This window comes from Grampus griseus (genome assembly GCF_964374135.1).
Source record: "Grampus griseus genome assembly, chromosome: 3".
NCBI lineage: Eukaryota > Metazoa > Chordata > Mammalia > Artiodactyla > Delphinidae > Grampus > Grampus griseus.
The window spans coordinates 146,860,134-146,874,428 of record NC_139019.1 but is presented as its reverse complement, the minus strand read 5'-3'; the positions used below and the strand labels follow the sequence as shown (position 1 = coordinate 146,874,428).

Here is a 14,295-nt window from a genome sequence, read left to right as displayed (position 1 = left end):
TCTGCCACTTCCGAGCTGGACAAACACATTTAACCATTCAGGCCTCAGTCTTTTCATCTGTGCAGTGGGTGTAACAACAGAACCTCCTCACAGGGTTGTGACCAGTGGGCTGAAACACAAAGTACTGTCACTGGGAGCCTCAGGGTTCTGTCCCTCTCTGCTACTAGGCATTTTGCTTCTTCCTTGTGTTAAATGTTTACTTCGGTCTAGGATTTCAGACTTCCTCTGAGATTCATTTGATAGTTGCCAAGCAGAGCACACATTCCAGCTCCGGGTGGCTGTGAAGCAGTTCTTCATGGCCAGTGGGAATCCATTTGTGCAGAGAGGGAAAGGAAGAGTGTCTGCCACCAGAGACAGTCAGATGTAAAGTGGGGTGAGGACTCTGAGGTCCAAAGATCTGTGCTCTTGTCCTGGACCTGCCTTTGGCCTTGGATGAGTCACCTAACCCTTTTGAACCTTACTTTCCTCAAACAGAGTGGGGTAGTAGTTCTTACCTCATGGAATTGGTATGATGATTTAATGAGGCAATATATGCAAAGCATCTATAGGTGCCCAGCCTATCAGAGAGAGGCCTGGCAAAGGTTGAGTTTCTTTCCTGGGCTGAGGGATGTCTCACAGTAGCTGTCATGAGGAGGAATGTTCTTCATTCTCCAAAGAACCTGTATTCCTCTCCCCAGAGGTGCTTCTCTGAAGATGGGAGGTGAAATTCACAACTTTTGGGGTCTTTCAAGTTCCGAGAAGAGGTCTGAACTGGCCTAAAAATCAAAGAGCCTAACACAGAGCCTGGCACATAGTAGGTGCTCAGTAAATAGTAGTGTCCAGCATTGCCATTACTTTATCAGCTCAAGTTACTACAGGATCTCTACTTCCCAAAGGCCCCCTGATATTCAGGAGGCCTGGCAGGAACCAGTCACCTGCCTCTCACCCCCACCTGGACCCTAACCCAGAATTCCTGTGTGCTGCTGCCAGCAGGCTGGGGTCTTGGTTCTTTCATTGTGGCTACCAGGCCCTGAGCCAGTGTTTGGTATGTAACTCACTGAATCCTCACAGACTACTGATAACATTTTACAGAGGAAGGATTTGGCACCTAGAGAGGTTAATTAACTTACCCAAAGTCACACAGCTAGTAAGAGGAACAGCTGGGGTTTAGACCAGCTGGGGTTTAGACCAGAGCCCATGTGCTTAACCACTACCCTCCTTAGACTCTTGGTGGCAGGTGATAAAAACTGGTCGTGCGACTTAAGGCAGACAGGAGAATGTGTGTATATGGTGTATGGAACCGTGCTGGGGAAGATATGCAGCTGGACATGGAGTTAGTTGGACCCTGGAAAACAATGCTGCCAGGACTGTCTCTGGTTTCTGCCTTTCTGTGTATGTTGGTTAGGCTCTCAGTCCAACACACACAGCTTCTGGCTGGGTTTAATTTTACTTTCCCCAGCATTGCCTCCTGCAGGATGAACTGAACCTCATCATTTCAAGTCTCAGAGTCAATAATCCCAGTGAAGAGCTCTGATTGGCCCAGCGTGGCTCAGGTGCAGATCCCTGGACCAATCAAGGAGGCCCAGTAAGGAGGGCTTCTCTTATTGGCCCAGCTTGTAGTCAGTCTCTGAGAATGGAGGCGGGATCATGTAGCAGTATGGAAGTCCCCTTCACCCTCCTGAAACAATGGGGTTGTGGGTGGGCAAGATGGTTTTTTAGAAGGAGGAAAGATTTGGACTTGCCAGAAAAGCAAATTGCTGTCCACCATAGACTGGCACAGCCTGCTGGAGTAATAGAGACCCAGAAGAGGGAGTGAGTGAGGCAGAAGTGGATGGAAAGCAAGAACAAAGGACTGAGTTTGCAATTGAGGTTGAGAGAGACAGAAAATACCAGAAAAATGCAGGGTTATGTGGGAGAAGAGAGAGTTGATGAAGGCAGTGAGGTAGGAGGCTGAAGATGGAGGGGAATGAATGGGAAAGCAAAGCCCTCATTAGTGGTCATGTGTACCTGGTTGCCTAAAAAACAAAAGAAAATAAAAATAGAGCAGTTCTTTCAGTCTCACAGTTGGTTGCGTAATATGACCCCCATTTAATAGATGAGGAAACTGAGGCTCAGAAACAGGAAGTAGTTTATCTCAGATCACAGTAGACTCTTCTCACTTCCCTGCCTGGTACTGTTCCCATGATGCTCCTGGGAAGGCAGAAGTCCTGATAATTAAGAGAGGTCACTTGGGTGACTGGTGGAAGCCTCTCTCTTTTGAGCCCAGGCATGCCTCCGGCTGCTCTAAGGAAGGAAACCCCTGGGATTCCAGGGCTGGGGATGGGAGCCTTTGATTCTCCTGTCACCACCCCAGTTTCAGCAGGTCCCAAACCCTCTAGAGAGGGTTCACTTTTCTGTCTGCACCATGAGGGCTGTGGCTAGTTCTTGCCCACAGGGCCACTGCTGGCTGGATGGGACACTTTTGCCGTGTAAGGAGATGCAGTGTCCCTGGCTCTTTCTCACTAAATGGCAGCAGCACTGTCTTTTGTTGTGGTAACCTGACTGCCCCCATTCATTTCCAAATACTTCCTGGGGCACATGGCACGACCCCTGATTGAGGCCCACCTGGAAGCTTCTCAGACACCTAGAATTCGAGTGTAAGCCCTGACCAAGCTAGATTGTGGACTCCGCTGGTGTGGGGTGGAGGGTCCAGGAGAGGAGGACAATTGGGCAGTGGTTTGCCTTTAATTGGCATTGTCTGGGGAAAGACTCCTCTTATCTTGGATTCTTTTGGTCGCCTGCGGTTAAGGGGACAGATGAAAGATTCTCTTATATATCTTCATACATTCTAAGTTCACTGCATGCGCGCGCGCGCGCGCGTGTGTGTGTGCGCGCGCGTGTGTGTATGATATGTAATGCATTTTACACTGTTATGTAATTTTCTGATTATAAAAGTAATATGTGCTATTTATACATGTATAGAAAGATATGTACAATGGTATTCATTGCAACAGTATAAGTAACAGCAAGAAATCAGAAATGATCCAATTTATTCCAGTAGAATATTACTTAAATAAGTTATGGTACTATCATACAATGGAATGTTCTTCAGCTATTGAAAATTAAGTTGTAGAAAATGTGTAATCTCTTGTAAAAGATATATATACATACTGTGAAGGGGGAAAAAACAAGTTGCAGAATAGTATGTTTAATGTGATTTCATTGTTAAAAGTAGCAAACACCTGAAAATGATCTATACATATAATTTTAATATATTTTTATTTACATATATGATTTTTATTTTTATAAATAAATCTGGAGCTATATGCAGCAAACTCATAAGTGTTTATCTCTGCCAGGATTATGGAGACTTTTTATTTTGTAAATGTTTGAATTTTTGATAAGCAGTATTACCTTGGTAATAAGAAAATAAATATATGAATGAGTATATAGGTAGATAGAGTCGTATAGACAGTTAGGAATAAGACCCACAAAGAAGGAAATTAAAGTCTCTTCTAATCTTGCCAAGGTGCACTGCTTCCTTCCAGTCTTTTTTCTGAGCTCAGAAAGACCAGAGAGTGGTAGAGCACAGACTTAGCGTCACATTTGTCCTTAGATCTGGGTGACCATCTGCAAGTTACTTAATCTCTCTGAACTTCCTTGTCCTCATCTGTAAGATGGGGATAATAATTTTCCCTGCCCCAAAGGGTCATAGATATAAATGACATACATACGGATATAGATGCTGATGAGATGCAAAATGACATACAGAGGAAGGTAAATGATACGCATAAGCCTCTTTGTGTAGCGCTGCACACCTTAGAAGTTCTCAGTAAATATTAGTTTTTATTAGATTAACATGTATTTTTTAAAAAAATTTGGATCATAGTATATATATATATATTTTTTTTCCAGTCAGCTTTTTAAAAAAATAGAATAATATCCGGTAATTCCCCATATCCTTAAATATTCCTCGGAAACATGGTTATTTAATGTTTTTCTTTCATTCCGTCATGTGCACAAACGATAATTGACCTATGAAACCCCCAGAGTTGGATATTTAGGCATCTCGTGAGGTTTCTCACGTTATCCTCTCACAAGCGCAGTGATGGGCATGCTTGTTCATGGGTCTGCAAGTCTCTGTCTGTAATCACACCTTTGAGGGGGAGTCTTGGAATTAGGATTGTTGGGTGTGTGCAGCCTGTCGGGTGGTGTTGATACCTGTGGCCAACGTGCCGTTCACGCTGGGTGCGCCAGTTCACACCCCCCAGTGGAGTGTGAAGTTCTTTCACCACATCCTGGCCCCCACTGAGTTTTACTTGAAAAAACAAAAACAAAACCCCACAACCCTCACCCCAAACTTTGTCACATGCATCTCAGCTTTTCAAACCTGCTTTTCATACAAGCGATGCGTACTCTCTATCATAAACGTTTTAAAGAATAAAAGGTGTAGTCAGTAAAAAATGTAAGGCCCCCTCAGCACACTGCCCCCAGCAAAACCCCACTTCCGGGGAGGTAGTCACAATGAGTTTGATGTGCAGCCTTTCAGACTCTTTTCGATGCTTGTGGACGTCTTTGTGTGCACGCGGTATGCGTGGGGCATTCTTTTAAGATGCAACTGGAATTCATACTGTTCATACCACACAGTGCATCGGTCTGTCAGCACCCTGGTGGGGACAGTGTGTTATGGACCAACTTCCAAGTTAGTGTGGACGAAGGCGAATCCGTTCTTTTTAAGGGCTGCGTGTTATCTCATGGTCCGGGTGAGCCCCGATTTACTGAACTATCTGCCATCCAGGCTCCAGCAGCAGCTTAGATTTTTTCCAGTTTTTCACTCTTTTGCATAATGCTTTCAGAAGCTTCCATGTATATTTGAAATCTGTTTGGGGGGGGATTTATTTCCAGAAATAGAATTGTTGTCCAACATATTTCTTAAAACCCAGTTTTGTCATTTTTTCCCGTCCGTTCATTTATTCTGTTGTTCATTTGAGAGCCCTGTTGAGTGTTTCATGTGGCAGATGTGGTGCTGGGATACTGCTGGGGACAAAGCAGAAATGGCCTCTTTCCATATGGAAATGATAATTTATGGAGTCCCCACCTGCCTGCTGCTTTGTCTCTGATTCTTGTTTCAAAATAGGAAAAGGGAAGGGAGGAATGTTTTCAACAGAAGAGACTGCCTGGTGAAAATCTCAGACTGCCTTTGAATTGTCCGAGGGCAGCCATCTACCCGTCGGAGGACATGGCTTATAAACTCCATTCAGGGAGCAAACGGCTGTGGCCACCGCTGCCCAGGGAGAGTGTGAGGGTTCTGGGCTGCAGGGAGGGGCCGCCCCACCCTCCTGGCTGGTCCCCAGAAGGGGAAGTAGCAGCCACCCAAAAAGCTGGCAGGCTCTTGCTTCAGGGAGGGCCCTGGGGACCAACTGTGTGTCATTTTGAAAGTTGGTGGTTTCTGCTTTTCCTCTCCCTTCTCCGGAAGGGACCAGTGGGCGCTGTGGTATGGGAGTGGCCAGCTCTAGCCTCCCTCCTGGAAGCCTCACCCTGGGTCTGAGAGGCAGTCGCTCTCCTGCAAAGACGTCGTGGAATGGCGTGCCAGCCATTGTTGGTGTTTACAGGATAGCCAGGCCCGCGTGGGGCCCAGGCGGACCCAGCAGGAAGGAGGTGAGCCTGGCTCCCCATTCTTACCCAGGAGCCCAGTGGTGGGGTGATGACTTGCCCAGGCCACAGGGTGGTCAGCAGCAGAGCTGGCTTCTCACCTGGGTTTGCTGGTTTTTGCATCTCACCCTGCAGCAGTAGCTGCTCCCACCCTGGAAGGCGACAGCCCCCCAACCCCAGTAGCCAGACTGTCCCGTGAGCACTGTCATCAGCTGATGGAATAGCTGTTGTCCAGTTAGCACTGACTGAGGTTCGGAGGCCAGCTTTCCTGCCCCTCCCCAGGAAGGGGTCTCAGTACAGCCTCGTCCTTTTCTCGACGTAAGGATCTCAAGGGTGCCAGCTCAGGTACCCATGGAATATTCACCATCGTGACAGAGCATTTACCAAGAGCCGGGCTTGGAGCTGTTTGCTTTATGTGTCATTTAATTCTCACCGCAACCCTACAAAGTGGTTCTGCAGTCTCACCATCCCCATGTCACCGGCGGGGAAACGGAGGGTCAGAGATTTGGTAACTATCCTGGCCCCTGCCTATTTCCCCCACTTATCCAAGTCCACGCCCTTCCAGCCATGCTGCCCTGCCCCTCCTGGGCCCTCCAGCCAGCTTGCTTCCTCTGCCTGGAAATAGTTTCCCCTAGACCTTGACCTCCTGTCTAAAATAGCCGCCCATCCATCCAGCACTCTCTGTCCCTTTGCCCTGCCTTATCCCTGCATGGCCCTCCTCATTACCAGGAATCACGTGGTGTGGAGAACCTGTTTCCACCACCAGAATAACAAGGCAATGAGGGTGAGGGTTTTGGTTCATCTCTGTGCCTAGAACAGTGCCTGGCCCACGAGGGATGTTTAGTTAGTGCTTGTTGAATGAATGAATAGCCTGGTGGTACTTCCTCCAGGTCCTCCCTTCCCTGCTCTCTTGAGGTCACATCCCCCCACTGTAGACCCTCCCAGCCCCGCAGCCCTATCTTTCCGTGGTTGTGTTTATCTGATTGCTGTCTGCTTCCACAAGTAAGCTTTGAGCTGCCTGAGGGCAAGGACTTCATTTGCTTTTTCCCCACTGTATTCTCTGCCCTGGGCCTGTGTGTGGTTCCAGATGGTACCTGAATGAATAGATGAATGAACCTGGTGCAGTAGAAGGGGCAAGACTGGAACCCACCTCTCTAGTGTTCAGGCCCGTCTCTCAGCATTATGCTCCCTCCTGGTTTGAAATTGTGAGTCTGATTAAAGCACCCGATCGTGGCTTCCAGACCCAGGCGGAGGCTCCCGGGGTGGCCAGCAGTTACACAGCAACTTTGCAGTTTCTCGAAGCCAGGCTTCAAACTGAACATCGACAGTTCTCTCAAGATGTTGCTTCCTCCTGAGTTTAGTTTTTAATGAAGATGAAACTTGGCCCCTGAAGGCCAGAGCACTGGAGAAAATTCCTCTTCGTGGCTCTGGGCTCTTCCCTTAGCAGCGGGTGTGTGAAGCAAGACTGGTGGTGGTGGATGTGTGTGTAAAGAGAAATTATATTTATTTATTTTCTGTTAGTCCTGAAAGTCATACGCGTTTCTCACAGCAAACTTCGGGAATTCAGAAAATTGAAGAAACCTCGTCTAGTCTTACCACCCACAGACGACCATTTAAGCAGGCTGGTACATTTCCTCCAATAATTCAAAATATATTTTTGCCCTTTTGTGGGGGAGGGAGTGGGGCACAATTCTGACCATACAATATACATCCTCTTCCTTTCCCATTTATCCTATATAAATATACCAATAAAATATTTTAATATTCTATTAAATATTGAAATATTGAAATATATGTTATTTAAAAACTTTATTTTTATTCCCAGTTTTATTCAGATATAATTGACATTCAGCACTGTATCAGTTTAAGGTCACAGCGTAATGATAGGACTTACATATATCATGAAATGATTATCACAGTAAGTTTAGCGAACATCCATTTGTATAGTTACAAAATGAAAGAAAAAATGTTTTTCCTTGTGATGAGAACTCTTAGGAATTACTGTGTTACCAACTTTCATATATAACACCCAGCAGTGTTAATTCTATTTGTCACGTTGTACATTACCTCCCTAGGACTTATTTACCTTATAACTGCAAGTTTGTACCTTTGACCATCTTCATCCAATTCCCCCTACCCCGAACCCCTACACATCTGATCTATTTTTCTATGAGTTTGTTTGTTTTGAAGTATAATTGACAACACTATGCTGGTTTCTGGTGCACAGCATAGTGAGTCGATATTTCTACACTTTACAAAATGATCACCATGTTAAGTCTAGTTACCATCTATCACCACACAAAGATATTACACGATTATTGGCTATAGTACCCACACCGTACATGGCATCCCCGTGACTCATTTGTTTTGTAATGGGAAGTTTCTACCTCTTAACCTTCCTCATCTATTATCATTATGAAAGATACATTAAAATTTAATATTAATATGTATAATTTAATATTAAAATATTGAATAAAGTACTTCAGAACTTTAATGACTACAAAATATTCCACTGTGTTTGTGTATCACATTTTTCTTAATCTGTTCAGTTGTTTACCCTTTACCTTCTTTCTTACCTCTCCTAATTTCCTAGTTCATCTTGTTCTGTGTGTGTGTGTGTGTGTGTGTGTGTGTGTATTTGATACACCATCTTAAATTCTTTTAAAAAATATTTATTTACTGATATAAAATATTTACTGATATTTATTTACTGATATTTATTTGGCTGTGCCAGGTCTTAGTTGCAGCGTGTGGGACCTTTAGTTGTGCCATGCGAACTCTTAGTTGCGGCATGCATGCGGGTCTAGTTTTCCGACCAGGGATCGAACCTGGGCCCCCTGCCTTGGGACCGTGGAGTCTTAACCATTGGACCACCAGGAGAGTCCCTTAAATTCTTTTTGGAAAAGAGAATATATTATATATTGCATACAAGAAGTTTTAAAATCACTCCCTGAAAGCTAAGCGATTGTGATTGTTTTTAACTCGTCTCTATTATGGTGGCACTTCGGTGAATATCGTTACGCATAATTTTTTTTTAATATTTAAGATTATTTCGGGCTTCTCTAGTGGCGCAGTGGTTAAGAATCTGCCTGCCGATGCAGGGGACACGGGTTCGAGCCCTGGGCCAGGTAGATCCCACACGCCGCGGAGCAACTAAGCCCGTGCGCCACAACAACTGAGCCTGCGCTCTGGAGCCCGCGAGCCACAGCTACTGAGCCTGTGAGCCACAACTACTGAAACCCTCACGCCTAGAGCCCGTGCTTCGCAACAAGAGAAGCCACTGCAGTAAGAAGGCTGTGTGTACTGCAATGAAGAGTAGCCCCCACTGGCCACAGCTAGAGAAAGCCCACGCGCAGCAACGAAGACCCAATGCAGCCAAAAATAATAAAAGATAAATAAATAATAAAAATTTTAAAAACCCGATTACTCCATTAAGGTAGGTTCCTAGATTTGGAATTACTGCACCAGAAGAGTATGGATAATTTGAAAGGTTCTTGCTCTTTATTGCCAAACTGCTTTCCTAAAAGCCTCTCCAATTTATATTCTTTTTAAAAAAAAAAAAAATTATTTATTTATTTATTGGCTGTGTTGGGTCTTAGCTGCGGCACCTGGGATCCATCACTGCGGCGCGTGGGCTTCTCTCTAGTTGCGTCGTGCAGGCTTGGTTGCCCCGCGGCATGTAGGATCTTAGTTCCTCGGCCAGGGATCGAACCCGCACCCCCTGCGTTGGAAGGTGGATTCTTAACCACTGGACCACCAGGGAAGTCCCCTTCAGCTTCTATTCTTATTAACGAGTAGGAAAGTGCATGTCTCAATACATCTTACAGCAGTAGGTATTATTGTTTTTTAATGATCACTAGTTTGCTAGATAGAAAATGGCATCTGTTAGTTGATTTGGAACATGTGTCTCTGAGTCCATGCCCCAGGGCTGTGGGTGGAGGAATGTCCATCCAGTCCTCTATCTGAGATTCTTGCCTTGCAGCTGACTTTGGTGTGTCTGCCAAGAATCTGAAGACTCTGCAGAAACGAGATTCCTTCATAGGAACGCCTTACTGGTAAGTCGTGTAGCTTCTGGAAATGGGATGGTGGACTGAACGCTACACCTCCAACTCTCCACGGTTCCTCTGGCTGGTCTAGAGGAGAGAGGACAGAGGCAGGGGCTCCTGAGTCAGCCTGCTGGGTCCGAGCCCAGATCCCCTCACTTACTAGCGCTGAGACCTTGGCCATGTTGCTCAGCTTCGTGTGCCTCAGTTTACTCACCTGTAAAATCAGCGGTATAATATCACCTACAATAGCACCTACATAGGCTATTGTGGGGATTGAATGGGATGGTGCATATAGAAAATGCTCCATTAATAAGAACTGACACCCCTGAAAAACGGTTCTTGATTGAGTGCCAGGCGTAGGGCTAGGGCCATGAAGATGAACAATACAAGTTCAGTTCCTGTGCTTATATGAAATCTCCCCAGACTTATCCAGTCCACTGTGTTTCCTTCTTTTCCAAAACTATTACTTTAAAAACAAGCAAACAAACAAAAAACCCTCTCTGTTTCACACCTAACTACTTTCTGTTTTACTTCCCATCATGGAGTGAGGTTCCTTTCTTGCTTATTACTCACTCTTTCTTTCTCTCTCTGCCCTTTTATTCCTCTTTCTCCTTTTCTCTCCCATCCCTTCTCTCTGTGCTGTTGTGTTCTCTTCACCCCCCCTTCCCACCCCCAGTTTTTCCTGGGTACCTTTCCCACTGCTCCCACCCACCCCTTCCCCAGGACCCTGTGTTCTGGATTGTTGCTGCCATCTCGTGGTAGGAATCAGAACTGCAGCAGGACTTGGGCATCGGAGCCGCTTGGAAGGCGTCCTTGTGTGAGAAAACGGTCCTAAGAAAGACAGTGGGATGGAAAGGAATGAAAATCATGACTCGGGAGTGCTGCCAACCCCCTGATGTTGGCTTGTGCTGGTCCTTGACCCTGAGTCTCTGAGAAGCGCCTGTGGAGGCCAGGATCTGAGCCCTCTGTTGTCCCTTGGTTGGTTCAGGATGGCCCCCGAGGTGGTGATGTGTGAGACCATGAAGGACACCCCATATGACTACAAAGCCGACATCTGGTCCCTGGGCATCACTCTGATTGAGATGGCCCAGATCGAGCCCCCGCATCACGAGCTCAACCCCATGCGGGTCCTGCTCAAGATTGCCAAGTCAGACCCTCCCACGCTACTCACGCCTTCTAAGTGGTAAGTGGCCAGGAGGCCTGCCTGAGGGTGTTTGCTGGACGGCCAGCGGGCCTGGGACGCGGGGTGGGGGGATGCGGGGTGCCAGGGCTCTGCCGTTGCTGCTGGGCTCTGCAGTTGGGGAGCGGTTGGGCCTGGGGGTCTGCAGGCCTCTCTGAGCTCCCTGGACCCTCCTGGCTCTTTCCTCCCTCTGTGCTGTGGACATCGGCTCTCCATCAGAGAGAATGGGTAACCCAGATAAGCCGGATCCCACTGCAGGAGTAAGAGCCCACGTGAGCCCCAGCAGCCCCGTGGCACAGCCCTGGGCTGGGAATTGGGGCTCGAACCCCAGCACTGCTGTGTTTCACTGTGTGCCCTCGGGCAAGTCCCTGCTCCTCTGATTTCCACATCCTCTCTGTTGGTGCTGTCTGCGACGAGAAGGGCATCTTGAAGGCCCCGTCGCCTCTGCCATGTAGCTTATAAAGGCGCCCTTTGTCCTTTGAAGGGCGTGTTTGGGAAGCACACGCCTCCCGGGAGAGTGGAGTCAGTGATGGTGGGGAGTTTTCTCGGCTCTCGCCCGCTCCCAGCTTACCTGTCTGTCCTCCCAGGTCTGCGGAGTTCCGAGACTTCCTGAAGACGGCCCTGGATAAGAACCCGGAGACCCGGCCCAGCGCTGCACAGCTCCTGGAGGTGAGTGGTCCCCTCTCCCGGGTGGCTGCCTGTCCCTCTGCCCAGCCCTTCCTGTGGACAGATCACCCGTGACCTGGAAGCTGGGTTCGTCCTCCCCTGGCCCAGGCGATGGTGTGCACAACTGTTCACTCGTCGGCCGACGTTCCCTGAGCACCTGCCACATGCCGGCCCTCGTGCGGGGGGTGCTGGCTGTGGTAAGGGAGCCCCCAGACTCCTGTCCTTAATGAGTTTACCTTCCAGTGGGGCAGACAGGCAGCTGATGAGCAGATAGTGTACGTGGCAGGTGGAGAGCAGGGCTGTGGAGGAAAAGAGAACAGCACGGGGGGGGGGGCCTGGGAGGGGTTGCTCTCCTATAAAAGGAGGACACAAGGGGCTCTGTGCACAGACACCCAAAGGAGGCCAGGGGGGCAGGCACATGGTGCTCAGGAGCAGAGGTGAAGGCCTAGGATGGGGGCACGATTGGTGCAGCCGGGAGAGCTGGGGGGCCAGGGTGCAGGAGCCGGGGTGAGGAGGGGGGCAGGGCTGGAGATGAGATCGGAGGGGTACGGGGGCGTGCCCACCCCCAGGTTCAGTGCTTCCCTAGGAGGACACTTGGGACGCAGCATCTAGTCGTACTCTCCACTCTGACTTACTACAGCAAAAAGATACAGAGGAAAAGGCACCTGAGGGAAGCCAGGCAGGAGCTTCCAAAGTCCCCTTCCAGTGGAGTCACACGGTCTGTGCTTAGTTCCCCCAGCTGTGCGTTGTGGCGACACGTGTGAGGTGTTGTTTACCTGGGAAGCGTGTTGGAGAGCTCGGGGCCCAGGGTTTCACTGGGGACTGGCCACGTGGGCAGCCTCTGCCTGGCACGGGCAGCGTTCCAGACTGCAGACGTCTGGCAGGCGTTCAGCGTGGGCCACGTCGCTTGCAGTTCAGGCAGAGCTGGCCCCTCTTATCAGTTAATGGGGGGAACCCTCCCCAAATCCAAGTTCCTGGCGAAAGACCAACGGTGGAAGCAGGCCTTTCAAAGAGGAGGGGGACCAGCTCATGGCAGGTCATGCAGGACCTCGGGAGGATGCAGGCTTCACCCTGTGTGTGACGGCGCACCCGTGAGGGTTTGGAGGAGGGAGACACCATCTCACTTACACTTACGAGACTCCCTCTGGTTATTGGGTGTGTAATCTCCAGGACCAGCCAGGATGACAGCTGACTCAGGGAGCATCCCCTTAGCTGGCTGAACGGCCTCCAGGTGGGGAAGTGGATGACTGTTTCCTTGAACCTCTTTGAAATACTGGAGGTAGCTGCGAGCTGCCCTTGCCCAGGGCTAGTGCCTCGTGTCCTGGCGGGGTGAGGGTTGGAGTGTTTGCAGCTATGTTTGGAAACACCCGGTGTCTCTAGCGCCGCTGATCCCACTCCCCGGGCCACCAATGCTGTTGGGAGAGGGAGAGGAAGTGGGCCTGGGCGATGTGGCCTGTCCACTCTGGTCCTTCCCCCTTCGTGTGGTGGGAGCAAAGGGGGCCGACGCTCCACCGTGCCCTCGAGTCTTTCTTCACATTCAGCCGCTTCTCCCAAGCACCGACCTACTGTGCGCCAGGTGCTGGGGCTGTGGTTGGCACTCTGGGCCACAGTGCATCTCTCTGGGGTGTGCAGCACAGTGATCCAGTGTGTGGACTGGGGTTGGAAAGTCCTGGGTTCAAATCCCAGCTCTGCCACTTACTGGCTGTGAGACCCTGCTCAGGGGGCTTAACCTCTCTGTGACCCTGTTCTCACTCTGAAGTGAGGATGATAGCCAGGCCCGCCTTACAGGGTTGAGTGAGAAGACACTGTAAAGCGCTTAGCTTCGTTGTTAAGTGCTGTGCGCAGTGAATAGCTGATGCGTTGAACTGAATTATAAAAAAATGGAAAGAAGCGGGGATGCAGAATGGGGTCTGTCTGCTGGGGCTCATCATTGTTCCTTGTAGGTTTCTGCACTGCATTTGAAAGCACACGGCTGGAGTTACCAGAGGCCTTCTTTTCTGGGTATCGCGGCGTTTGGTGGGTGGCGTCGGCAAGGGACTGGACCAGGCCAACCAGGGGTGGGGGTGCGTGGGCCTGCTGTCACTGTCAGATACAAAAGCTCCAAGCTCCTGGGGCCAGTTGTTTCCCGTGAGCAGGCACCTCCTGGCGTGATACATCCGGCCTCCAGGATATGCTGCCAGGAAGAGACCGGCTGTCCCTCATCCCCTCGTGGCAGCCCAGGAGCCTCAGCCAGAGACAGGAATTTCCGTTCCATAGTGGAGAAAAAAAACGTCCTGTCGGAGGACTCTTCGCTGAGACAGAAAGGTTGCAGAAGAAAGTAGAGATCCCTCCAGACAAAGAAAGCTCCTTTCAGAGCTTAGGCTGCCGTCCGTTTTTTCCACGTGCCTGTTCGTCTCTGAGTTAGGGAGGGTGGGGCATCGTTACCGCCTTAGGTGAGGACCCTGAGGCTCAGGGCAGGGAAGTGGCCTGCAGAGGTCACCTGACTTGGAGTGGCCACGGGTAAGCCCAGACCTCGACTTGCCAGCACACCCTCCAGAGCCTCCCATCTGCCGGCGGCCCCCACGTTCCTCCCGGCCCCTCCTCTTGCCCTGCATCCCGCCTTCAGCTGACTGACTTATGCCCCCGCTGGTTTAGGATCCATTCATTCGCTTGCGTGGATATTTTGTTGGGACCGTGTCACTTGGTGGTAACCCGGGCTCTGAAATCAGGCTCGCCCTCCCGAAACCCGAGCGGTCCTCACTCTGAGCCTCAGTTTCCTCCTCTGTAGGAGGGTCGTGCTTGCATCACGGGAGT

At 49.5% G+C, this 14,295-nt stretch overlaps 1 protein-coding gene across 1 annotated transcript in view; it reads left to right on the top strand.

Annotated features, from left to right (window-relative positions):
• The window catches only part of STK10 (serine/threonine kinase 10), a gene marked incomplete at its 5' end in the record, with an annotated part of 119,499 nt that overhangs the window by 58,943 nt on the left and 46,261 nt on the right, over positions 1 to 14,295 (top strand). The window contains 3 exons of the mRNA XM_082650902.1: positions 9,593 to 9,665; positions 10,645 to 10,839; positions 11,424 to 11,505. Coding sequence (XP_082507028.1) covers positions 9,593 to 9,665; positions 10,645 to 10,839; positions 11,424 to 11,505 — 350 coding nt within the window. The remainder of the gene's footprint in view (positions 1 to 9,592; positions 9,666 to 10,644; positions 10,840 to 11,423; positions 11,506 to 14,295) is intronic.